We start from the raw sequence: 26,867 nt of genomic DNA on the forward strand, positions 1-26,867 counted from the left end.
TGGTCATCCCAGAGCACATGGCACAGAATTACATCCAGACTACTCTCGAGTATCTCCAATGAGGAGATACAGCACAGTAAAGAGATTCAATAAAGTAAAGAAGTTACTCCTCATGTTCAGGTGGAACTTGCTATACATCAGTTTCTGCCCATTGCCTCTTGTTCAACTGGTTGGCACTACCAAGCAGATCCTGGCTCTATCCTCTTGATACCCACTCTGGATATTTACACACCTTATTAAGGTCCCCTCTCAGCCACCTCTTCCTGAGCCTGAACAGGCTCATCTCCCTCAGCCTCTCCTTGTAAGAGAGGTTGTCCAGATCCCTGATTAACTTAGTACTCTCTGCTGCACCTGCTCCAGGAGCTCTGTATCTCTCTTGTACTGTGGAGCACAGAACTGCACATAGTTTAAGATGACACAGACTGCAGACTAGTGTTTAGGAAACTCCAGAAGAGACTGGATTTATTCAGAATATTTAATGCGAAAATCCAGTAAACAAAAACAAGCACAGTGGTCATATTAAACACATTAACAGTTAAAGGGAGGAGGGACTATTTTGCAAAGTACTACTTACAGGTATGGAGGCACTCCGTTACTGTTGTTGGCTTGATGAGATAGCCTTTACAGATATAGCAGGTGATATGAGGATTGAAATCTTTCACCAAGTGCTTCCTCTGAGTAGCCATTCGTGGAGCAGGAAATGCAGGCAGAGTGCTTGGGGCCAGAGAAGCAAGTCTGAGAGGCGTCGATGTCCACAGTTCACAAGAGCTGTGGCACTGCTCTGTGCAACTGGACTTCTCCAGGCATTTGATCTTAATTCCGCAGGTCTCACAGAGACATGGCTCATAACTCCTGCTCCTGTGCCGGGCGAGTCATTTTCCTACCTGTAACACACGTGGAAAAAGAGAGCTATGTGAACTTGGCCGGACAGCGGCGATGCCCCGGAGGACCAGTGTCGCCATGAACTCGGCAGCGGCACGGGGCTGTAATTTTCATAATTTACATAATTTACATAACAGCGGCCGCCGTGCGCGGGCAGCCCCGGTCCGAGGCCGCGCCCCCGCCCCGCCGGGCTCCGGCCGCCGGCGGGACGGGCTCGGGGCCGCGGTGACAGGTGCAGGGGCCGCGGCTCCCGGCTCGGCACGGCACGGCACAGCCCGGCTCGGCTCGGCTCGGCACAGCACAGCCCGGCTCGGCACGGCACGGCACAGCCCGGCTCGGCTCGGCACGGCACAGCACAGCCCGGCTCGGCACAGCACAGCCCGGCTCGGCACGGCACGGCACAGCCCGGCTCGGCTCGGCACGGCACGGCACAGCACAGCCCGGCTCGGCACAGCACAGCCCGGCTCGGCACGGCACGGCACAGCCCGGCACGGCACAGCACAGCCCGGCTCGGCACGGCACGGCACAGCCCGGCACGGCACAGCACAGCCCGGCTCGGCACAGCACAGCCCGGCTCGGCACGGCACAGCACAGCCCGGCTCGGCACAGCACAGCGCGGCTCGGCACGGCACAGCACAGCCCGGCTCGGCACAGCCCGCCCGGCTCGGCACGGCACGGCACAGCACAGCCCGGCTCGGCACGGCACAGCCCGGCTCGGCACGGCACAGCACAGCCCGGCTCGGCACAGCACAGCGCGGCTCGGCACAGCACAGCGCGGCTCGGCACAGCCCGCCCGGCTCGGCTCGGCTCGGCTCGGCACAGTCCGCCCCGCCCCGCCGGGCCCGCAGGCCGCGCCGGGCCCCGCGGGGAGCAGCCCCCCCGCCTCCCCGGCCCCGCGGGACCGCGGCGGGAGAGGGCGGCGGCCGCCCGGCTCTGCCGCCGCTCGCCCGACTCCCGTCCCTCCCCTCCCGCACCTGCGGCGCCTCCCGCCCCCGCCGCGGCCCCGGCCGTACCTGGCGCAGCCCCGCGGCCTCGGGCGGGCGCCCGGCGAAAGAGAAAGGGAAACGCCGTGCGCCTCCCCCGCTCGGAGCGCTCCCTCCTCCCCGCCGGGCTGCCGCGGCCGGTCCCGGGGCGGGCGGGACGGGCGCGCAGGCGCTGCTCCCGGCCGAGCCCCGCTGCGCCACAGCCCGCAGCGCCGCTCGGGGCGGCAGCGGCCGGAGCCCTGCGCGGCCCCGCACCGCGGGCTGCCCGCGCTCGGCGGCCGGAGCGGACCGGAGCGGGGCGGCGGCGCTGCCCAACCCAGGTAAGCGCAGCAGCGGCGCCCGGCCCGCGCCTCGGCTCGGCGCACACCCGCTGGGGCAGCGGCGCCGTTCCTTAAAAATAACTTCAGCTTCTGCCCGTGGAAGGGTGGAAGTTAAACCCGTTTCTCCAGCCCGCAAACGCAAACACTAAACACTGCAATAAGTTAGCCCAAATGCCCCGAAAATGCGTGTGCTTTCCTCGAACCGGGACCAACTAGCCAACGGCTTAGCACGAGTAAAAGCTGTCTCCGTGGCTCAGTGCATCTGCTTTTTGACCGCCCCAGTCACAGAAATCCATCATATTACCAGGCAATTATCCATAAACCTAATGCTGCCTTAATTTTCCAGCTGTACTGTTTCTAGAAAAATTCTTTCATACTGCTTTTAACAATAATGTCAGAAACATAAGGAGACATTTCCTGTATCAGCTGCAATGCCGCCACATTACCTGTGACTGTTTTAGGTCTTTGCTTTTCTATTCTGCATTCTGAAGTAAATGCTCATTTTGCAGCGGCCCTCCAGTGCACTCTTCCCTTTCATCCTTGTGTAAGTGCTGCAACAGCAGAAGGCTTTAATAACTTTGGCCTGTTTCTGCCATCCAGTCCTACTTCTGTAATACTTAACAGGCAATAGATCCCCATTTACATCAATTCAATGGCTAGTCTGAGTCAGGTGCATCAAAAACTGTTACAATTAGAGTTACAGTGCAATGATGAATGCATGATAAACCATGCACAGAGCAATTCAATAGAATCTGAATGATTTTTCCTGATAAAATGTTCATCTTGTATGAGGTTATTTCTCCATAAGATGAAAAAAAAATATATATAGCTAAAAATCTTTTGAAGCAGCATAGAATCATAGAGTATCCTGAGCTGGAAGGAACCCACAAGAACCATCAAAGTCTAACTCCTGTCCCTGCACAGAACCATCCCTGAGTCACACCATGCACCAGAAAGCATTGTCTAACTGCTTCTTCAACTCTGTCAGGCCTGAGGCTGTGACCACTTCCCTGGGGACCCTGTTGCAGTGCCCACCCACCCTCCTGGTGAAGAACCTTTTCCTAATATCCATCCTAAACCTCCTCAGCTTCAGGCCAGTTCCTCAGGTCCTGTCACTGGTCACTACCAGAGATCAGTGTCTGCTCCCCTGCTTCCCCTCAAGAGGAAGCTGCAGACTCTATGAAGTCTCCCCTCAGTCTCCTCCAAGCAGAACAACTTGAGCCACCTGCTCATCACAAGGCTTCCCCTCTAGGCTCCCCACTATTTTCACAGTCCTCCTTTGAACACTTGCTAACAGCTTTAGATCTTCCTTACACTGAGGTGTAACTGCAGCAGTCCAGGTGAGGCTGTACCAGTGCAGAGCAGAACAGAGCAGAACCCTGACTGGCAGGTGATACTGTGCCTGATGCACCACAGGATTCAGAGTTGTGTTTTGATGGTTTAAACCTTGTACTGTACCTGGTTGCAGTTTTATACCACATAGGACACACTGACAAGTCACAGGCTAAAGAATACTAAACAGAGAAAGAGACAACAAAAACTATATACATCTCATGGGGATATTTTCATTAGTCACATTCAGTCAGTTTAGTAAAAGCTGACTTATTTCTGAATGTGCATTAGAGTGGCCCTGCTCAAATGTAGTTTGATATAGCATTATTAAACTTATGCACATGCATTTAAAACCAGCAACTGCTGACGCTCTCCTGGCTGTTTCCAAATCACTGCATCTTGTAAGACTTTTTTTAAAACTAAACTGTATTCTAAGGGAGATTTCATAGCATAGTTTATCAAGTGTCTCATTTGAAAAAAAAAAAAGAACCCAACATTTTCTAAACAAATTAATGAGCTAGGCTCATGTTTACACAGTAGTGGATGCACAGTATTCTAGTCAAGCACATTAAAAACTCAGTTATGTCATTTATTATACTGTGTAGGCCATGCAGTAATGCTCACACAGCAGTTAGGATACTTGCAAACACACACAACTGGTATTGATTGCCATAAGTCATACTGAAGTCCCTCTTTTAAGAGCAGTCGCACGCCAGGTAAGTGATAGTGTACATGACAAATTCTTGCCTCATTTCTTCACAATGCAAGAACTCAGTCCTGCCAGTACCAAGTGGTATTTATGAGATGCTGACTGAAGGTGATGAAAGCTGAGGCTTTCAACACCTTTCCAGACAACAACATAAAGAGCAAATGAGAAGCAGCACAGAAGAAGCTCTCATTTCATTTTCAGAGGAAAGTAAATCCTTAAATACTTACACTTTATATCATCAGGAAGCAAATTATGTTAATAAATGCTTATGAATTAATTATAAATTCAAAGATAGGTAACTCCTAGCATTGCATGCAACAGGTTTATTTAAAAATACAGGTCCATATAAGTGATTTGAGCATTTTGATCTACTTATAGCAGTTCAAAGGTAACAAGAATAGTGTTTGAATCAAACAAGGCCGTCCTTTCATATTATAAAAGAAACAATTAAGAAATGAACTGAGCTCATCAGAGTAAATATGTGTCAGGTATTTGTGACAGGAAACACAGGGTCCTGCTTCTCTTCCAAATATTTCCCCACCTCACCTGGGTTCTGCATTTGTTCACAGGGAGAGTCCCAGGCTATTGGGTCAGAAAATTCCTTCAGGGTCTGACCCGTTTTCTCCCATTCCCCACACCACTCAGGATTTACCACGCCTGGGTCCACCCCTGGGTCAGGTGTCTCCTCAGCCCCTCTAGACATCTCACTCTAGACAAGCTGCAGATCATATAGCGGATGCTTACCAGATAAATACCACGAACAAAAGCGGTCTCTAACATTCAGGGGACACTGAACATTGTCAGAAGGTGACATAACAGATTCAGTGGAGAAGAAGGAGAGGAAAAGCTGGGAAGCCTCATCCCCTGCTCCTCCTCTAAAACACTGGGTGAAGTTACTAGTAAACCCCCAAAACAGGCTATGGAAACTAGGACAGAAATTAGGAAGGATAAACAACAGATCATACACATTTTGAACAAACCCCAGTACCTTTGTTAACTCTCTATAAATCATAGTCACCACACTCAACAAAATATCAATCCTAATCCGGGCCCATCTTCTGTAAAAGCTATGTATTAGGTACAAAACTGGAGCTATCTGTGGGTAAGAAAACAAGCCTAGGGACCAGAAAGCTGTGATTGCCTCAAACAGGTCTAGGGACCAGAGAGACATCAGTGCCTCAAGCCAGAGAGACATTATAAATTCAAGTAGCATGGCTACTGACTGCTTTATCCCAATACAGAGTAACCAAAATGCAATTAGTACAGGTTTTTTCCACTTTCTTGAGCCCCACATTGGGTGTAAAAATATTTGTCCTGGTTTGAGACAAATTTGGGAGGAAATGAAAAGGTGTCTCCTCTGAAAAGGCAGGTTCTAGCAGCCCCTCACCCAAATGGTTTGGGAGAAAAATTCCTTGGAGAAAATGGAAAAAACCTGTTTATTTAACAAACGAAGTATTCACAAGTATGGAAAAATGAATAATACTAAACAATAAAACAGTATAAATAAATAATACTAAATACTAAACTCTCTCTGTTCTGAAGAGATGGCAAATTGAGACAGTCCTCTGTGGATGTGGCTCAGTCTATCTCAGTGTCTCCAGGGCTCAGGCCCGGTGTCCAGGCTGCAGTGCAGCTTTGAGGGGGCTGGGTGATTGTCCTGATGTTCCAGACCAGAGAAAAGCTGAGAAATTCTAGAAAAAGCCACCGTCTCAGGAAAAATTTTCTTGACTCAGCTCACAGACAAGAAACTAGCTTAAAAAGCAAAGGAAAGCTGTCCTCCCTCTATCCATGGTGCAGACAACACACCAAGAGGAAGGAATCCAGGGGAGGAAGAGAAGCTTCTGCAGACAAAACTGCACACCATTGCTTCTCCCTCCCTTTGCTCTTGGATCTAGTCCTAAAGGCACAGAACTCAATATCCAGCATAAGCAGACGGTGGGAGATACAATACAGTATCAAAAAGTCACCCTAGGACACATGGCATGACAGAGACGGTGATTATAGCCCTCAAATGAGTGATGAAAATACAACTGCTCTCATTTTTCTGTGTTTCTTAAACTTTTGACTTTCTCATCAACTGACTTTTACTCAGCAATCCTCCATTTCCTCTAACACAGTGCTTACTTTTTTTTTAAAAGCCAAGTCCTTTTTCACATATATGAGCTTTCCTAACACATAGAAAATAAATGCTGCTTTCTAAGCATTATCATCCTTGAGAAGTAGTTTTGTGAAATCCATAAAGAACTATTTTACTTACTACCCCTACTGTATCATCCTGATATGAAACAGTAATTACTTACATTTAATATGAATAAAATGTATCTTTTTAAAGGAACAGCCAGAACACACAAGAACTTGTGAACTGCCAAGTATTTCATTAAAGCAGTTCTAATACTTTTTGAAATATACCAATGTTTGATGCCAGTTCCCAAGTAAATTTTAGAGAAAAAATAAACATTGGTCAATCAAGCCAAATTCTCAGCAAAATTTGGAATGAGTGAATAATTCTACCTCTGCAAGAAGATCCACATTGGTACAATGTTACCATCCTTATCAACCTACTCTGGAGTCTGTTTCTAGGCAAGTCTCCAACAACCCTCCAGGTACCCTAAGAGTTACTTTGTATTTTGTAGGTGGAAGAATTACTGGGACTCTCAACTAGGAACTAGTGAAACTAGAACATCTAAATTAGGAGAGTAACAAAACAAAAAATCCCTAGTTTTCTTGATAGAAATTGTGTAGCAATCCGAATGGCATTTAGAGAGAACCACAGTGTTCACCTTCACTGGATACTGATTCACTAGACACCTGATGGAAATGCCATTCTACAGTTTTAAAAAGCTGAAAACTTCACAGAATTCCTTAGGTTGGAAGACACCACTTGAGATCATCTAATCCAACCTGTATGCTCAAGCAGGATCAGCTAAAGCAGGTTGTCCAGGACTGTATCCAGCTGGATCATGACTATCTCCTCAGATGGGGCTGTACACACTCTCTTGGCATCTGTTCCAGTTTTGATCAATTTCATAGTAACAAAAAACAAAACAAACAAACAAAAAGTTTTCTTGTTATCAGATAGAATTTAATGTGTTTCAGTTTGTACCCATTACCTCTTTTCCTGTCAGTGGGTACTACTGAGAACAGTTTGACTTCATCTTCATTCCCTCCCATCAAGGAATTGCACATGCTGAAAAGATCCCCTTGAGACCTTTTTTTCCCAGCTGAGCAGTTTCCAAACTTTCAACCTCTCCTTATATGAACAATGCTCCAATACCTTAAACATCTCTGGGGCCCTGAGACTTGCTTCATGTCCTTCTTGTTCTGAGAACTGGACACAGCACTCTATATTTTACCTCATGCTGCACCATAGAGAGGAAGATCAACCTCCCTCACTGCAGGGAACTTATTTTAAATCACTGCCTATTTACTCAGGTAGGAAGAAGAGATCACATATAACCACCTGGGATCTCTTATTTCCAGTGTTAAATTCCCAATCAAGTAGAAAATTATCTAGAATACAACATGAATTGAGTTGGCAGGACCTTTGGACATCATCTGGTCTTTGCTCAAAGCAGGTCTAATGTTAAAGTTAATTCAGATTGCTCAGGGCTTCATCCAAAGAAAGTCTGAGTATATGTATGGATGGCAATTATACAGCCTCTCTAGGCAACTTGTCTCAACCTCTCTAGGCAGCTACCCTCATGGTGAATTAATTTATTTTGGTCCAGTTGGAATTTTCCTTGCTCCATCTTGTATACTTTCTCATACATATCAATAATTTACTAGCAGTGAGTAAACTTATCTGTTACTGCCATTATGCAAGCCTTTGTTATAATCTTGGGATCATGTGACGTATTTCTTTGCTTTTTAGGCAAATAGTAGTCACATTGTTTATCATATAAAAAATAGTAGTATGAAAGTGTGAAAACTGCCTTGGATTTGATAGGAAACAATAGGAATTAGGCTATCTTTTCCCTATCAGGTACTCATGAAAATGATCAGCAATGAGGTTTTGCATTTCTGCCATGAGGATTTTTCTTCATCCTTACTGAGCTCTATATAAGAAGCCATATATTAGCACATAATAGCACTTCTGGGATATCTATAGCATTTCTTAATGCTTACTCTTCTTTTATAGCCTAAAGTAAAGTAGCAAAGCAGGTTGCAAAATGCCAACATCTGTATTATTAGGCCATTGACAAATACGTAAACAAGAAAAATGCGTTCAGGAGACACTTCAAGAGAAAGGTAAAACTGTGTCACACAGTGTTCCAACTGTGTTGAACTAAATTCTAGGAACTTTTAAAATGTAAGAGAAATCATAAAGTAAGTTCCTACAGACTTTATAATAATTGGCTGCTAGTAAAGAAGAGAGAATCAAATAACTGACTCCAGCAAGGGAAAGATGAGGAGATTTGTATTGTTAAACATTTCCTTAGCACACAAAAATACTGCTCAGACATAGCACACAATGTCTCCTTCCAGCTAGGGAAACAGAAAACAAGAAACAAGGTCATAGCAGTGGGAGAGGGAGATTGCCAGTGTAAGGGAAAAAAAAAAATCATAACTCTGAAACAAAATTGTCTAGAAATTGTCACAAGCATGAAGGAGACAACTTTAGTCACTTGTATGCAGAGGTTGAAGGGAAAAATTATCTGGTTTAGGATATGCTATTAGCTCTGACCATTAAATATACTGAGTGAAGATCTTGTGACCAGTTTGCCATACCTCCCTGGAAACACCAAATTTAAGAACTTTCAGAGGTATTGCAAGTCTAAAAACAACAATCTATTCCAGCAGAATCCAAACTTTTCAGCCAAAAGCAGCTGTAGATTTAAGAATTAAGTGTGATGGGCATATTTTTAAAAGGTGTTTTCCTTCTGTTTCCTTCATTATTTTGTCACTGTTCTGGATTTTTATTTTGAAGAATAATTTGAATAGGCATGACTACATGTATTAGACACAAACATAGACAGAAACCTCCCGGAGGAAGTGAGACAAACTTGGAAAATTTACAGACCAAATGATCTGTTCAGTTAGCCCAGTATCCAATGTCTGAACTGTGATCAGCTGTTGCTTTCTGGGTTTTTTGGGGTTTTTAAAGCACAGTACAGGTATAGATGGCCATGGAGCCAAGCTGATTCTTCATGTGTGAATAATCTAGCTGACATTATTTTGGCTTTAAAGGCAAAGATTCTTGTTATAGTATAAAACCTTGTATTGTGCCACAACAGTCGGGTCTTTTTTTCATAGATAATTGATTTTTGTTGAAGTGGGGTTAGCCTTTGAAGCATCAGAGACTGCTCAGTAGGAGTGATGCAGTGACAGCAGGTTTACAAGACATAAAACCAAGATGCTTCTCTGCCTCCATTTGTCTGTGTGCTTAGTTAAAAACCAGTGATCTGTGCTGGAGTTAGGATCTCTGGGCAACTAAAATACTGGTGGTATCCTCAACCTCTCCTGGTTTTATCTCATGGCAGGCTAACTTCCATGCACTTTGGTCTGCTGTGCTACAGTTCCTTCACCTTTTTATAGGCTATTGGTAACAAATGTTTTGTGGTTCTTAGTATGTTCTGTAGGCTGCAATGGAGCACAGTTTTTTCAGAGTTGCCTGGTTGTGGAAAAGCACAGGACAAAATAGTCCTATGCTCTTATAGCAATTATAGCAATTCTGTTCAAGTACAGAATCTCCCAAGTCTGTGTAAGCAGAGCAAGTAATGGTCATGTGCTTTGGGAACATCTTAAAGAAGATGCATAATTTGAAACAATTACCTTGGTTTTTAATCAGGTGCTCTCCCTGCACCACAAACATCTTGCATCATCAGAATTACATTTTTGGTCTCCAGCCATTTACTTCTGCCGAAGAGTTCATTAGAATGTCTCTGAATTAATGGAAATCCCACTTGTGTTGCCATTTCTATTATTATAGAATCTCCTGTACTTCTTAACTACTTTACCAGTTGATATCTGATTATATGCTTCTGCCAGTTCAGTTTCCCCTTATGCTGCTCTCTACAATAGTATCACCTGCTTATTCTGAGGCTTCTCCAGAGAAAATCTGCTCTGCAATTAATGCTACTTCAGGTCTCCCTGCTACTCCACAATGGAAAAAAAGAAATCAATCAGTGATACTCAGAGCTCCATTATCAGAAAAATTCCAGTGGTGTACTCATTCACAGAGCAGCCTGATACAGCTGTTGTCTGCATGGGCAAGAGTATGTCTCCTCCACAGACTTGTAGGGTCTGTAGGTCATAGAGCAAACACTTTGCCAATGTGATGTATGTATCCTTCCAGAGGAAAAGTATTTCTGTAACAGTATGAACACAGGTTTCAAGTTTGCTAATTAAGTCACAATGTAGTCTATGCTTTTTCACAAGGCATCCTAATGGCTACTTGCTATAATTCTATTCCTTTTTTAAAAATCCTTGGTTTTGTCAGTAATATATATCCTCTTCCATTCTATACTACATTGTACACATATATTATATAAAAATATCTATTATAGATAATATTGTTTGTACTTTTTTTCCCCCTCAAATTATCAAAGCCACTTACATCAACATATACTGCTCAGCTAAACAGTAACCTGAAGTCTTTAAACAGTTTTATAGAGTTTCATCTCCCAATTTCCATGAAATCAAAAGACAAATTAAAACAATGAAAATAAACTGTAAGAAGCCTCCAGTGACTCCTACTAAAATTGTTACTAACAGATTTTGTTTCTTACAGTTGAAAACTGGCAGGAATGCAAATCAAATTGTATCACACATGTCAAACAGCTTCACAATTATGCAATCAACTTGCACTGCAAATTAAAAACAAGAGTTGCTACTACATCTTAAGTCAAAACAAATTTAAAACGTCAATAAGCTCAGCAAAGCAATCCTCAACAAATCTACTCATGTCTGTTACGATGGCAGAACCAGAAAACAAAGAGCCTTGAAAGGAAATAGAAAAGTAGCAACCAAATTGTCTCATCTTTTACAAGACAAATTAATGACATTCACAATGTCTTAGGGAGTTAACTACTCTACTTCAATCGATTTTCAACAGGAGTTCTGTTTCCAGCTCTCTCAGGAATAAAACCTTGAACTTAATCACACGATGTTGTGTGGACTCCATTTCATTTGAACTGCATGGGACTCATTCATGGGAACTGTCACTATGTCAGCCCATTAAAACAGTCAGCTTCATGGGAGAAAACCTAACACAGATACCTGTGAATTTGATTTTAAACTGTAAAACAGAGAATGTTTCTTCTGGATAAACTAAGAGAAAACAGGGGGTGGACCAAGATACCAAGCTTCACATCCTCCTATGACGTTTTTTGACAGCAATTTAACATATGTATGTATATAGAGAATCAAGTTCTGTGCAGCACCATGTACCATGTGATCCTGTCCATCCAATCATAAGACTACAGTCACTGTGGAATTTGACCTACTGAGTTAGATAAAAAACTTTCGCAAAAACGAAAGCTCTTTAAGTATTTTAGGTGTTTTTAACAGTTCACATTGACAAATGAGAGTCACTGCAGATAATATTTCACTGAAAGCATTATCTGGAAATTCTAATAATATTAATCCACTATACTAATGGTAACAATTAAGCAAAACCGATACATTTAGTTGATTCTTCATGTGACTAATGTGCTAGTTTTGAGGAGAGACAGACTCAGGATTCTAGCCAGAACCTATTCTCAAGTGAGCAATCAGCCCATAACTTGGCATCACCTGCCAGTTCTACAGTGACATTAGCTTAGGAAGTTGACTGCTGGCCCAACCTTAGTTCCATGACTGCATGAAACCAAAACAGTCTGCATAAATGGTGTCAGAGTCTGACTTTATTATCATTGAATTTTCTAAAGAAAAGATACATCAAACAATTCTCAAGTATGCAAAATAAGTTTGATATTGTTTTTGCAATTACAAAATCCTGGCTTTCTGCCTGAATGTAAACAGCATATTCTTGGTTTATGTGCATTTAATCAGAATGAACACAAAATCAACCAAAAACTGTGAGACCACAATTACTATCCCTGCATCTTGAACTTCCTTTTGTAGCACTTGGAAGTCTGGATTCAGCACAGTGCTAATGAGATCATGTGGCTTTTAGCTGAGTAGGCTGTGGCAGTTTGGACTCCCTGTTTTTAGGGTTCTCAGCAGAGCAAGACTGAATCTTTCTCAGAATACAAAGAATATACATGATCCTGCTTTCACGAAATTGCGCTGTCTGCTGAAGTTCATTTTCACATTTCAAACTTCTCCAGTCTCATCAACTAGACATGATTGTGGACTACTTTGCAACAAAATTCTGTAGGAAGAAAATGTTGGTGACAAATGTAGCTAATACTTCAGGAGATTACATGCTTTTGAGTCTAAAATGAGTTCTTAAGCATACCAGTACAGGCAAAGCCCTTCTAGAGATCATGATGTTTGAATACAAGAAAATAATATCTGTTTTGGTCCTTAAATACATAATGGCAATTAATGAAAAGATCTAACAAATGTACACATTGGATCACTGTATTAGGAATCTGTTTTGTATATAGAAAGACATCTTCATTTCCTCCTCACAAAGAATCACAATCTTGCTAAAATCACTACATTCCCCTGCAGGGATATCTATATTTAAATGGCAGGTTAACTATATTTCTGTTATATCTTGCTTCACTATGCATGCCCAGAGTCCATGCAAGCCTACAGACCTCATTAAAATTGTGACTACCAGCTTTCATCCGGCTTTAGTGTGGAAGCCCATGCAGGAATGTACAGATATATGTAACAGTCACCTTCTTGTATCTCACAAAGGTGTATAAAATCAGCAGAGAGCATGCACCATTCTTTACTATTGTTTCATACCTCACTGCTATTTCTAATCTGTATTGCGAGAGTTCCAAATTCTATAGTGACTGTCAAACACTAAGAGACTCTATGAGATGAGATTTATCAGAAATATAATAGCTCAGCTTCAGATTGCCAGCTGCCTTTTCACTGTATCAACACACTTGAAAAAGCACAAACATTTTTACTTGCAAAATATTTCACAGTTTGTAATGAACTGAGCTCCCATAAATGCTAGATACATTTCAAGAATGGTTTTCTAAAGCAAATGATAAACTATGCTAAAGATATCCAATTTCTAACTTTTCTACATTACTACAATCTGTATGCATTTTACTGAGTTTTTTAGATGTCACTTTTTCCTTCAGTGCTGTAATAACTTTAGTTCCTAGCAGTGTAAAGCTAGAAGGATTCACCTACCAATTTATACGGCAAATCTCACTCCATTCCCTAATCTAATATCCTTGGAAAGCTTTTAAGAATAAAGGGCATAATACTCTTAAAATTATTTCCCTTTACCACAAATGCATAGATGGGAATATGAAATTTTGACAAGGAATTTGGCTTATGAGAACTTGTTGATACATGTAACACATAGTCTGCTCCTATCATCATCACGCTGTCTATTTAATAAGTCACATTTAATACAAGACCTCAGTTGCCACAGATCAGTAGGAATGAAATTAAGGCGATTTACATTTTTCCTGCTGAGAAATCTGGAATTCTGTCAGGTGTTTTATCCTGTGTCTTTTAAAGTTGTCAGAAACACTGGTACCATCATAACCCTCTATCAGTCAGGAAGTAAAATATGTATTTGGGGGGCTGTGTCTTCCATTATGCATCAGCTTACCAAATTCATGATAGAACCATTGTTACAAAATATATCTAAAACAGATAATTCCAAACACAGGCTAGCAATTCACAGTATTACCTGGTATATTTAAAATTTATTGTACAATTTTCTTCATTGCATCTGTTTTTCTTAACATTTGTACCAGTGAAGCAATACCTTTCCCCTGCCTTTTTCTTTATATATCAGTAAATAGTACAAAAAACTAAACAACAGTTGAAAACTGTCAAGATGAGGTACTGAAACTGCTTTCTTGTAATTTAATTTTCTGTTAATGTCCCTCAGTCAATAAGGACAAGCTAGTGAATTTCAGTAGAAAGACTCAATAATACTCCTGAAAACTAATGCTTTTGGTACAATTAATGTGTTGCTAACAAAACCACATAACAAAGACAGCTATAAAGAAGAGGAAGTGGAAAGCATAATGGTTTGTTGTAGATAGATTGCATCCAGTCACGTTTTTGAAGAAAGAAAAAGTAAATCCATAGTTTGTCTGGAATTTAGGAACACCTGTCCAAATCTTTACATACAATTTTTACTCAGTAAAAAAGTGAATTTTACTATGTTTGTTAGAGCAAACATCCTTGCTATGAACATGACCTCTCAAGAGTGTCATTGTCCAAACCACTGTCACCGATGTAAACAGGAGACAATTTAAATGGCACTTAGTGGGCAAAGAAAAATAAACTGGTAACCACTTATAAGAATATTGTAATTTATTTAGCACAGACAAAAGGCAATGGAGATCCCTACTTCTTTGATAAGTGTCTTTCTTCAAAACCGCAGAACATAGAAACATTAGTCAGAGAAGATGCAAATATTTACTATTAAAAAGTGAAAGGTACATGCTACTCTTAGCACATAATTTTCTCCCCTCTGTTTGTTTTTACCATACAAAGAGCTTGGACAATCACATTAAGGGGTTGGAACTTCTGTCATATGAGAAGAGGCTGAAAGAACTGAGGTTGTTTAGCCTTGCTCAGAGCAGGTTCTTAGCAATGTGTATAAATACCTGATGGGAGAGGTAAATAAGACAGAGCAAGAGACTTCTCAGTATTTTCCAGGGACAGGAAGTGACAAGAAGCAATGGACACAAACTGAAACATAGGAAATACAATCTGAACATTTGGAAAAAAATCTGCTGTGAGGGTGAACAAACGTAGAATCTATCTGCACAAGGATAGATAAGAGAGAGCTGGGAGTGTTTAGCTTGCAGGAAAGAAGGGTCAGGGGAGACCTTAGCAGCTGTAAATTCTTGATAGAAGGAGGAGTGAAAAAGAATAAGAGAGAATCTTCCCAGTGCCCAGTGAAAGGACAAGAGGCAATGGACACATATTGAAACATGGGAAATTCCACTAAAACATCAGAAATAGGTGATTTTTACTGTGAGGTTGTTGGAACACTGGAATTGTTTGCCCAGTGGAGACTCCATCACTGAAGATTTTCAAAACCAAACTGGATAAGGTCATGAGCAATCTCCTCTATTGATCCCACTTTAAGTAGGGGAGATGGGATAGATGGGCTCCAGAGATCCTTTCCAAACACAATGATTCAGAGATTCTTTGAAATATTAACCAGAATTACTCAATAGGTCAGGAATATGCTCACTTCATGCAGTTTTAGGCTACCTGCAAACAGAAAGTGTATAAAGTGTTAGCCACCCCAGCTGAGTCTGACCTGTATCAGAGGTGAATGCCATGGTGAGTGCTGGGGTCTGGTCTCCCACCATGACATTGGTCTCTCCTGAGACCAGTGGTTACTAGGGATACACCTGGCTCTGTCACCTCCTTGTCTACATTACCCTTTGGGATCCACTATGCTGAGCATCATAATGTTAACAAAAAAAAAGCCACTGGGGTCTCTGAAAAGTTCGTACAGATTGGCATCAGATGGCACAGTAGCTTCGTGTCCGTTCCCATTTGCTTCATGACATGTCTAGAAATTTAAATTATGAAAAAGCTACTATTTACTAATTTAAGGACAAAGCTACCATTATAGTAAGCTTCCTGGAATAGTGCATAACAGCAAAATACACTGTCCTGTTAAACTTGTTTAATGGCTGCTTTGTCTTGGCCCAACTTCCCTCATTTTTCCCTTTGTTCACATTTTTCTAATTCTCATCTCCCTTGGGCATTCCCCTGCTTCTGTGGGTTGCTACATTTCTTAGAGGCACCAAACTTTAACTCAAAATCTGATGAACAAATTTAGCTTCCAGAGAAATAATTGTCTTTTCAAAATAGTATAGCTTTGGGGTAGAGATGTTATTCCATGTTACTTATGTAACAGGAGTCTAAATCCTTCTCGAAGAAGAAAACTCAACAATCTCAAATTGCAGATGTCCTTCCACAGTACAGAACTCTACTCAATCAATTAAGTTTGATATTCAGTTCACTACTTGACTTTAGAACACCTACAGCCCAATTGTCTCAGCAGAGAATGCCATTTTACAAGTGGGTAATTCAGGCTGGAAATGGGCTCAGTGTAAGGTGTGGTTCAGGATGAGAATGAGGGTAGCCAAATTTAGGGTCCAGGCTATATATTATCACAATCCAACTCTAGGGAAATCTAGGTAAAACTCTGTGGACTCAAGCTTTAATTATTATTTATTATATGTATTTACTATTTATTCTTTTTCTTCTTCTTCTTCTTATCATCCAGTAAAAGAGCTCTGTTGAGCAGAACAGCTACACAGAGGTGTGCCTTTTGCTCATCTGTGCATAGAGGAAGAGTCTGTGTATTTCAGGGCAGAGAGGGCCAAGGGAAGACATAGTATGGAAAATTGTTGCCTCTACAAAAAAATATATCAGAAGAAAAACTAAAGTTTTACTGCAGTATTTAGTAAAGGAGTAAGACAAAAGCTGTTAAAAGAAAACAATTTGTTTTTTGAAAGGAAAAAGCAGATCCATTATTTGAACTAGCTAACCTCACTAATAACAGAAGTGGACAGATATTTCAGCATAATCTAGGCACACAAGGTCCAAGGCAAGCTGGGTCCCATTTACTGAAACACCTGACAGTATTTTTATTGGTATTTAACAAAACTGGCTAGATTACATTTAGGGCAAATATATCCAAATATATCCATTCAGCTAATACCTTCAGCTGCAGTGGAAACATACTCTTTTGAGAGTCCATCTGCTCTAGAAAATCTCCAACATAAACTGCATTAAGAAAAGGATGCATCACTGAGCCTGTTTTACATAAAGACTAAAATATTTCTAGCTGTTTCCTAATAAATTTTTGATGTCAGCAACACAGGAAGACATGACTGCCTAGGAATTAAACCTCCAACTCTCAAATTCCAATACAATGTGTTAATCACAACATTAGTCTTCATCTGAATGTTAATTTGACATGCATTTAAACCAGACAGCTTATCTCTGAGGTGAGAGATTTTATTTTAAAAAAATAGCCATACTGAACACTTAGCCTACATTTTGCCTCATACTGCTATTGATACCAGCTCCTGAAAATAGTCAAGATTATTGGCAGATAGTTTTAGAACAGGATTGGTAAAAAATTAAGAGTTAAATCACAAATTTTCAGCATATGGAGGCAAGTAAAACATTTTGCAAGATAAAATATTTGAAGATAAAAACCTGGATTCTTCAGAACTTCATGCCTTATATAGTATGTGTCTGTGTATTTATAGATACAAAATTTTATACGCTTGCAACTGAAACAGAACTTTATTGAATTTTTAATTTGGTTCTATGCAAGAGAAAACGATCACTTAAGATGGCAGATTCAGACCCATCAACTCATCTTTCTCTTTCATATTAACAAACATGAACATGAATATTGCTGTTTACACAGCCTAATCCCACACAATGCCATCATGACTCCCTGAAACAAGTTATTTTTATGTGTCTATGATGTATATAAATGTACTTTCACCTCTGCTGTGATGAAGAGATTGTTTGTTAATACTCTTCTAGAGCTGATATAGTGTTTTACAGCTATACATGACTTATTAAAAAGGAAATAAAAATGCACAGTTACACTCATTTACAAAGCAGCAGTTAATATTAATAGTCACTGAAACAGAAATATTGTCTCATTTTATGTTTGTAATTAACTGAAAGTATTTTTGGTTGGAAATAGAAGAATGCTGTTACAGATTCACTCTGCAGTGAGATTTAAATATAATATCGTCATCTTTGCACTGTTTGCAGCATGGTTAGAAATGTGCTACTACTCCCATTCCACACACACAGGTGTGTTATCTCCCAATAACCAGGGTGAAGACATCAAATAAAGCATACCACCAGTGTCCACAGTGCTTTGATAACTGGGAGAACAAAGTATCACTCCTTCTAACTCCTGTAATTCTTATGTGAGGAAATTCCAGTGCATTATCTAATAGAAGTGTGCTGGAAGCCTGTGAACTATTCACAACTGAAATGGTCCTCTGGTCTACTGCTCAAAATTTCTGGGTTTCTTCCCTCACACCTCCCAAATCCAGGATGGTTAGACACTGTAAGTACCTTCTATTCTGCCAAAAGCACTTCCAATACTTTGTAAGAACTCAAGCAAACTCTCTACTTCACAGTGGAGTCAGTGACTCACTTCACTAGCATGTGAGCAGAGATGAGGAAAGAATAAAGAATAAAGTTTTCACACAATATTCAAACATTGTTATGTAAAGAAAACTACTCAAATGAGGAACACTAGACTGCTTACATCCCTACGGACTCTGTGTCAACAAAAATATCAGTAACCTTTTTTCTCTCTATTCCCAAAACAGCACAGAGAGTAAACCTGAGAAACTCAGTAGATTCCAGCAAAAAATTCAGTTCCACCAGAGACTAATGCCAAATATGATCTTTCAGATCTCATTTCTCTAAAAAAGGAATGCATTATGTTAGACAGGAGTAGGCAGAAACGTAAGACATTTAGTCAAAACAACCAAAAGGCTCCTGCACAAGAAAATTGATACTCTAGTTAGAGAAAGTTGAGGATTATGTAATGCACACAACTGTGTAAGTAGTCTGTTTTCTGCAGTGAAAGAAATGAAACAGACTACTTACTGACCTAAATACAAACTTTTGTCCAAGACTAACATAAATTGCTATTTTTCAGTTCTTGAGCAACTTCAGAGGGGGACACAAATACGTACCTTGAATATCTTTTAATGTATGGATTTCCTTCTCAGCCCGAGTTAGAAATATTCATCTCCTGCACCATGTGACCTATGAAACGTGTTCAAAAGCACCAAGGTTATCTATAAAATACTGTGTTCCTCCTTCCTGAAAAATGTTTTGTTATTCAGATGTTCTGTATGGCTTTTTACAGCTTTAGTCGTGAATGCTTCCAAAGTCCTCCTGCTAAATAACTGTACTGGGCCTGGTTAGGACAGAATTAACTTTCTTCCCAGCAGCTCACATGGGCTTTTAGTTGCCTGCCCAGAACAGTAGTGATTGCACACTAAGGTTTTACCTGCTGCTGAGCAGTGCTTGGCCAGCACCATGGCCTTCTCTCTTTCTCACTCCCACCACAGTGAAGACTGCAGGGGTGCAATACATTGGGAGAGGATGCACCCAGGCAGATGATCTGAACTAGCCAAGGAGATATTCCATGCCATGTAACACCACATTAAGTCATGGTAAGGAATAACAGGGGGGCTTAGAGATGTTAGCTGCCATTTCCTTGGAACTGACTGCTCATCAGTCTTCCTGCAGGATGTGGACAGTGACTGCCTTTGCCCCACTTGCTTCCTTTCCTTTCTCTCATCTTACATCTATCCTTCACTTTATAAACTTTTAATTTATTTTTTTTTACCTCAACCCCCAAATTTTCTTACTTTTTCTCTTCCCTCATCTCATAGGAGCTTGGGGTGAGTGAGTGAGCAATTTGTGGTGCTTAGCTGCCCACTGGGCTTAACCCACAAAAGTAACATAGTGAACAAAATTAGTGATTTAGTGATTAGTGATTTCCCACCTTTGTGTTGTGCTGCCCAGTGATGTATGAGTAGGTACTGGGAGTTTATACACACTTGTGACTAAGCCTGTATTTGTGTACAAATAAATACAGGCTTTTGATATAGGCTGTCTCATTTCTCCATGGCCAGATGAAAATGTGCATGGTATGACATGACCAACATCTCTGAGGGATGGGAAGAATGCAGGAGTGGGCTGGGTGCCAGATGAAGTATTTACCGAGGCAGCATCCAGCTCAGTTTCTAGTTTGCCTATAGGTCAATTAGCATAATCAGAATAATTTTGTGTAACACTATACATTGATTATGAGTTGTCAACACAAATGCTTTCAATGCACTTGCCCCAAACTAAACACAAAAATTCTACCAAAACATAGCCATGTACTGCACATGATTCTCACCCAGAGGGAGAGGATGTGTGAAAAGATTGTGACAGATGTTAGGGACATTGTTTACTATGTTGCTGGAAGATGTTTCATTTATATGGTAATAAATACATTATAAGAAGCCATAGAGATTTATGATCAAGTTATTAAATATTTTTGAGACTGGGAATATACTAGATACTAATAATAGTATGTTTGGGTGTCATCCCACTAAATACTTGTTCCTTTTATACCATTCATAGAAAGCTACCATTTGTATTACTGAATACTCTTAATGTCCTCTCACTGAACACTAAAATGCTGTATTACATCAAAAATAAAAAACACTTGCACTTCGCATTAAATTTTCATATATAAATTTTATGTGTAAAATAGAAATCAAATGTACAAAGTCTAAGTCAGAAGTCATTGCAAGCAATTTTCCCTATTGATTTCAAGGGGATTTGAACCTGTGGCTTTTGACTTAAAATAAACACTGCATCACTGTCACATATGAAAAACACTGAATAGTGAAGAACTAGTTTAATCTATTTCTTAGAACAAACTGAGAATCTCCTAAAGGGGCTTAATGATTACTGTACATCTGAAGCAAAGCTCTATCTTGCATACCACTGAAATATTGTACAAAGATGGCTTAAAGAATGGGGTTATTAACAGGTATATTTATTGATCATAACAAAATACTTATTTTCTGTCAGTGGTATGAAAAAATTTGCCACAATGAAGAGAAGGAGCCTTAAAGATAGGAATCCTGACTTCTTATGGCTCCTAAGCATACGTTAGTTTTATTTACATAATGTACACCCTGTGTTACTTTAGGGAAGCTGGGGATACAATTCCACACAATATTTATTTTCTCTAACCTTATTTTAAAAATAAATATGAGCCATTCAATCAAGTCTGACTTTCTTCTTTCTGAAAGAATTCTGGAACACTGATCTTGGACCATTCTGCACCTTAGCTAGTTTGTTTTTATTAATGGTTAAAACAACACATCTTTTCCAGGTTTATTTTTAAAGAACATAAAAATATAAATCGAGAAGGGTTTAATACAGAACAAACAGGGAACAGTATTTTTACAGGAAACTTAATGGCTAAGCAGATGTCTAACCTACTTTGAGACCAACATGTTATGCAAATACAGTACACAGCTCTCCCTTGTATCCCAGGGCTATCTCTTACAGGACTAGCTGTGGCTTTACTTTCCACATACTTTTTGAATACTACTCATTGAAAAAGAAGATAAAAGAGCATTTAAAATTTAAATAGTCAGGTATTATAAAGTGCTGACACACCATACTAGATGTGCTGTACTTGAAAATGTCTCACCTGATTAATGCCATCCTGCTGTCTTTTTGTTATAGATGTCCCTCTGTTCTGCTTTTTCTGAATTAGCAATCTGAATTCTGGACAATTTCAGGCAATTGCACAAAGAACTCTCTGCCAGGACTGTGTGCAATTAAACTTCCAAAAGTTACAGCAAAGATTGACTGTAGAACCTTTACTGTAATACATATCAAGTAAAAAAAGGCCAATCATCTAATCTGAGTTGCACTAAAAGAATTAATTTTCTCCTGAAGTTCAACAGATTATTTTGACCAAAGCATCTTAATTTTCTATTGTTAAGACTGATCTACAAAAATCATTACTAGTTTCAAATGTTAGAAAAAATTAAAATTACTTAATAGTAGTCTGAATTAGTCTGTTTTTATTACCTCAATTGCTAAGATAGAGTAATTTGATTTTCTTTTAATCAGCTAGACTGAATCTTGTTTTGAATATGACTTACTTTATGTCAAATGTTTCCATTTAGTTCATGAAAGATTATATCAAGAGATGGTTTGATTGCTGTCTGGAAGTGCCATCTTAGCTTTACTTTTACTAAACTGTGCCCCAAGCCATTCATGATAAAGCATATGTGCCAAGAACTTTATAATTCTTTTAGGTTTTCTCTACACAGCTTTCAAATTTTCTGTATCCTTCTTGACATGCAATTGCCAGAATCAAGTTCAGAAAGAGTGGTGATCACAGCATTAACAACCACTGAATCAATGCAATTCAACAACTGCTTGATATTCCTCTTGCCCATTCATCTAAGACTACCTTCATTCTTTTGTCTCCCCTTGACACTGGCAGCTGATTATACCATGACCCTTCAAAACTCCTTTAGAAGTCTGTGCTTTGTGAGGGAAGAATGAGGCGCTCTGTAAATAGAACCTACAAATAGTTTCTACATAGTGATTTCTCGTTTGCTATCTATCCTATTCTCCTATTTTATTATCTTAGATCTTCGCTCTGGAACATGCACATGGAAGTGTGTAAGATTTCTATTTGAACTCATCTAATGTCATGGAGCTTAATTACATTTACATGGAATATATCGATTTTAGAATTATTCCCATGTGATATTTTCTGCTGTTTCTCTTATGAGCAACTGAACACTGCAGACTTATTAATGCAGTTTTAAGTGTGGAAGGAGTTGGTAGGACAGGACTGCTTTGCCTTCCCCATTTACATTGTTTCTACATTTACATTTTACATTTACATTGCTTCCACCTCCTTTATGATGCTTTTTTGATTCATAATTAAGCTGTCTCTAAAATTCAAATCAAATGTCTATTGTAGAGAAATCATGATTATATTACTGTAAGAAAAGTGCCAGATTATGTCTCCATTTCATTTTTACCAAAGCACTGGTCATAACTCAAGGGTCTGTGTCATCTTGTTAAACTAATATTTTCATGAGTTTCTTGTCTCCCTGTTCTTTCTTCTGGCTGAACACAGAACTAACAAACTTCTGGTAGCAGCACTTTACACCAGCTGAAATTGGCACTTAGAAGCAGTGAGATCATGGCTTGAATTGCAGTGCAGTGGATAATGAACAGCCATTTTTATGAAAGAGCACCTAGGATACAGGCCTGGAAAACATATTCCAGTCTTCTGTCTTGCAGTTTCAAAGACAAAGGTTTTGAAATTTCACCAGAAAGTTCACCTACATGAGATTAAAAATAATCAAGCCATTTCTCTAGGATTAGGTGACTGATTCCAATCAGTAAACTTTTGGCCTGATGGATCTTTAAGTAGCACAATTCTGGAGATTATTAAGAGCACAAAAAAAAAAAAAAAAATAAAATTTTAGTGCTACAGAAGTGAAAAAAGAGCAATTAAGGTTTTCTAAATTTAAATAAAATTTATTGGGATTTAACCATCTGATTTTAAATGAAAGACCCTTTTCCTTGCTTTATGCAAATTCACAGATTTAAATTTAGAACTTCTGCAATAAGTATAAAGGATTCAAATTGTGGGCCCTTAAATTAGCAGGAATGCTAGCTTGTGCCTTCAGTGAAAATAGTCAGAAATAGACCAAGGTATTTTCTAAGTGAATAATGACACAACATTATTTAAATGTGTGCAATATTTCAACCTTTTCAGTGTTAAAAAAATGAATTGTCTTTGGATTTTATATTGTGGAGATTGAAGAATGCATCTCAAGTAATATTTACAAATGATTTTCCTTCTTATATCTTAAGGAAGAAAAAAAATCATACTCAAAAAATCTTTAACAGTGGCAAAAAATCTAGCACTAGAATGTTGACCTGGGTTTTTGGCTAATTTCCATATAGAAAAAAAAGTTTTCTTACATATAAGACACTTTATTTGGTTAAAGGATGAAAAATATCTTAGTGAATACCATGTACAACAGAGTAGGAGCTATGCTAGTCAGAACTCATTTAAACATGGTTTTTCTAGTAAAAAGCAATCTTTGCCTGGCCTCCACAGACTCAGTGGAACTACTTTACATGCTGTAATCTATGCTAAGCAAGGTTTGTCTTCCAGAGCAGACAGTGACCTGAATTCCAAGGAAAATATTTAGAATTTCATACCAGAACTTGAACTCTAGATTCTTCTCAACAATCCTTCTGTGATTTCTTTCAGCATACACAGGGTTCTTCTTATTCCAGAATTTATCTTCTACTTGGATTTTGATCAGTTCCTTGTGTTTGTGAAATAAGAAGGAACATGCAAAGAAAAAAAAAAGAGACAATGAAAAAACCAGACCTCTGAATATGAAGCCTTGCTAACTCAGAAGTGTTGCAGAGAAAAACACAAGCATGAGACCTCAAAAACAAATGACTGTAAGCATATGCTTACATAGACAGCAACTCCAGCCCCTCCAAAGGGAAATATTTAGCACCTACTTGCTCACAGGAATACAACTGAAGAAGACTCTCAGTCATTAAGTGCAGATAATTGCAATGCAGTTCACTCCTGCAGGGACATCCTAACCATGAGGTACCTCAAACTGGTATCCTGCAAAGATCTGATCTACTGCCTTTCCTCTAGAGAAGGAATACAGCCTAAACATCTCTTCCTGCATCTGTGCATGTTCAAAACAAATAAAAGCACAAGTTGTAAAAGAGGTTTTTTCAAAGGTTTTTTCCTGTGTTAGGACCACTCAAAAAAGTTCTGGAGTTCCTGGTCATATGACACTGATTAATTTTGGAACATAGTGAGAAAAGAGCAGCAAGTGCACAGTCAGCAGTTGGATTTCCATGCCCTGTTTAACTTAAATGGAATCACTGCTTTCCTTGTATTTGGTATAGGTCCAGAGGCTGAGGCCTACAGAGCTGGTGACTTCCAAGGGAAAGATGCTCATGGTAATATGAAAAAATGAGCAATAATGGAGCATTGCGTTTTTTAGTCACAATTTAAAACCTGTGCAGCCCACAAAATACTTAGGAAAAAAATGGTCAGAAAGAAATTCAGCAATTCAATTAGCCTGTGAGGTGCAATGTAGCACTTCATGTCATACCACTGTCCATTATCTGAATGAATGGTCACAATCACTAATGCCAGTGTTCTACCACACTTACAGCAACACCACACTGAGCTGCATGATCTACTCTAGCCTACCAAGAGCTCCTGCAAAACAAACTTCACAGGTTTCACTCAATACTCAGCAATGCTCAGCAATGTTTATGATTTTCTTACTGGTAGGAAAGTCCAGGATTCAACATTTAATTGTCAATTGCCACTTTCAAGGAATGTGAGGGTTTATTGCTGTGAACAATATAAATTTCACCTACTCCAATAAGCACGATCAATAACATCCCACTCACTGATGTATAACAGAAGGCTCTGCATTGCCCAGGTTCAAGCATTGTGGGTTTCTTTCTGTTGTCCTAAACTTACACTAGTTCTTCCCTAAACTCTGCCCTTCTTCATGCAAATTCCATATTCAGAACTCATACATAGAATCACTATCACAGCTTCCTAAAGAACCTTTTCTTTGTTTTAATAAAGTATTTTTAATGAATCTTGCTTGTTTTAATGACAAGAAAACTTTCAAGGTGGTACTACTAGCAGCAAGATGTGTCTGTTGGAAGCTGAAAGAAACCATATTTCAGGGTAACACCTAATGGTGTTGCCATGGCACTGAGCCATGGCTAATACACTCTGTCATTATGTTTCACTAAACATTAGGAGATATCTTCATAGTTTCTTCATGCTCAGGCAGCAGGAGCTTACATCTGCTTAAAAATTACACAGATGTACCTCAATGCATAATTCCTTTAAGAAATAAAATAGCACTTTGTACTTCCAAGCAGCACACCCAAGTGCATTACGGAAAAATATACCTGTATGACTAATGTCTCTCCCTGAACTCAATTTGTCCATTATATTCCTTTGCTTAAATGCTCAGCCTTTAGACAAAACCATTCTCTTTTAAATCTCCATGAAGCCAAACTCAACAGAATTCCATACCTAAATGGGGCCTGCTGAGACCATTATAACTTTAGTAAAAATTACAGACTTCAAAAAAATTGCAGAGAAAAAAAATCTGTGCCTTTGTATATATGTGAACTGCAGCACTGGTTTTAATATTATATTCACTACCAAACAAATTAGAATAAAAGTATTTTTTAGTATTTTACTCCCAGGTGTTTGATATCACACATAGTTATACCCACTCATTCCTCAAGTATTTCAGTGCTCCCCAAATAGTATTAATAAAAGAATCTTCTCCACAACCTGTTCAACAAGACAACACTGCAAGCCATAATTTACAGATATGGAAAAGGGAGACATAGAAATCTAGGTCCAAACTGTTTCAAGTACTCTTTATTTCCATACACCTGATGGTCAAAGGTTCAACATTTCAGGATACTCATTACTCAGTAAACAGCTCTGTTTCACATTCTGATTTTGATTGTACTGGTGATGTCAAAACAAGGGCAAATTTGGCTACATGTGTCTCACAACTGTTAAAAATGAAAGGCCATCTGTGAACCCCTGACCTATATCACCTACCCAGCAAAAAATAATAATTTAGTATCCAAGACAGGCAGATACTAGTCCTCCAAGGCAGTATTCAACTTCCCTGAGCTGACTATCCTTTGTCTTCCTGCAGCATTCCTCTGTGCCTGTTCTACACTCACCTGCAGGTGATAAGGGGGTGCTGGGGAGAAAGCCTTTTAAGAACAGAAGTGAGGAGCATTACAAATGATAAATTATAGTCACACCAACAACCTAAAATAAGAAATGTCGTAACATTTTGGCCCTTTAGCTATATTAGAACAGCTTGATTTTTATACTTAACCATTCCCAAATTACAGGAATTC

General features: G+C 39.7%; 1 protein-coding gene across 12 annotated transcripts in view; it reads right to left on the minus strand.

The window, feature by feature from the left end:
* The window catches only part of PCGF5 (polycomb group ring finger 5), a 123,826-nt gene that overhangs the window by 30,183 nt on the left and 66,776 nt on the right, over nucleotides 1-26,867 (minus strand). For 5 of the 12 annotated variants that reach the window (XM_086900768.1, XM_086900764.1, XM_086900762.1 and 2 more), the window contains 3 exons: nucleotides 24,129-24,238; nucleotides 19,040-19,112; nucleotides 575-884 (listed from right to left, as the gene is read on the minus strand). In XM_086900768.1, the coding sequence (XP_086756894.1) occupies nucleotides 575-686 (112 nt within the window). In that variant the 5' untranslated portion in view covers nucleotides 687-884; nucleotides 19,040-19,112; nucleotides 24,129-24,238. Of the gene's footprint in view, nucleotides 1-574; nucleotides 885-1,895; nucleotides 2,025-7,127; nucleotides 7,230-19,039; nucleotides 19,113-24,128; nucleotides 24,239-26,867 lie in introns of those variants that run through there. The other 7 variants (XM_086900765.1, XM_086900770.1, XM_086900769.1 and 4 more) reach the window with 4 other exon arrangements.

The sequence above is a fragment of the Cyanistes caeruleus genome, chromosome 8 (assembly GCF_971803275.1).
Source record: "Cyanistes caeruleus chromosome 8, bCyaCae1.hap1.1, whole genome shotgun sequence".
Classification (NCBI taxonomy): Eukaryota; Metazoa; Chordata; class Aves; order Passeriformes; family Paridae; genus Cyanistes; species Cyanistes caeruleus.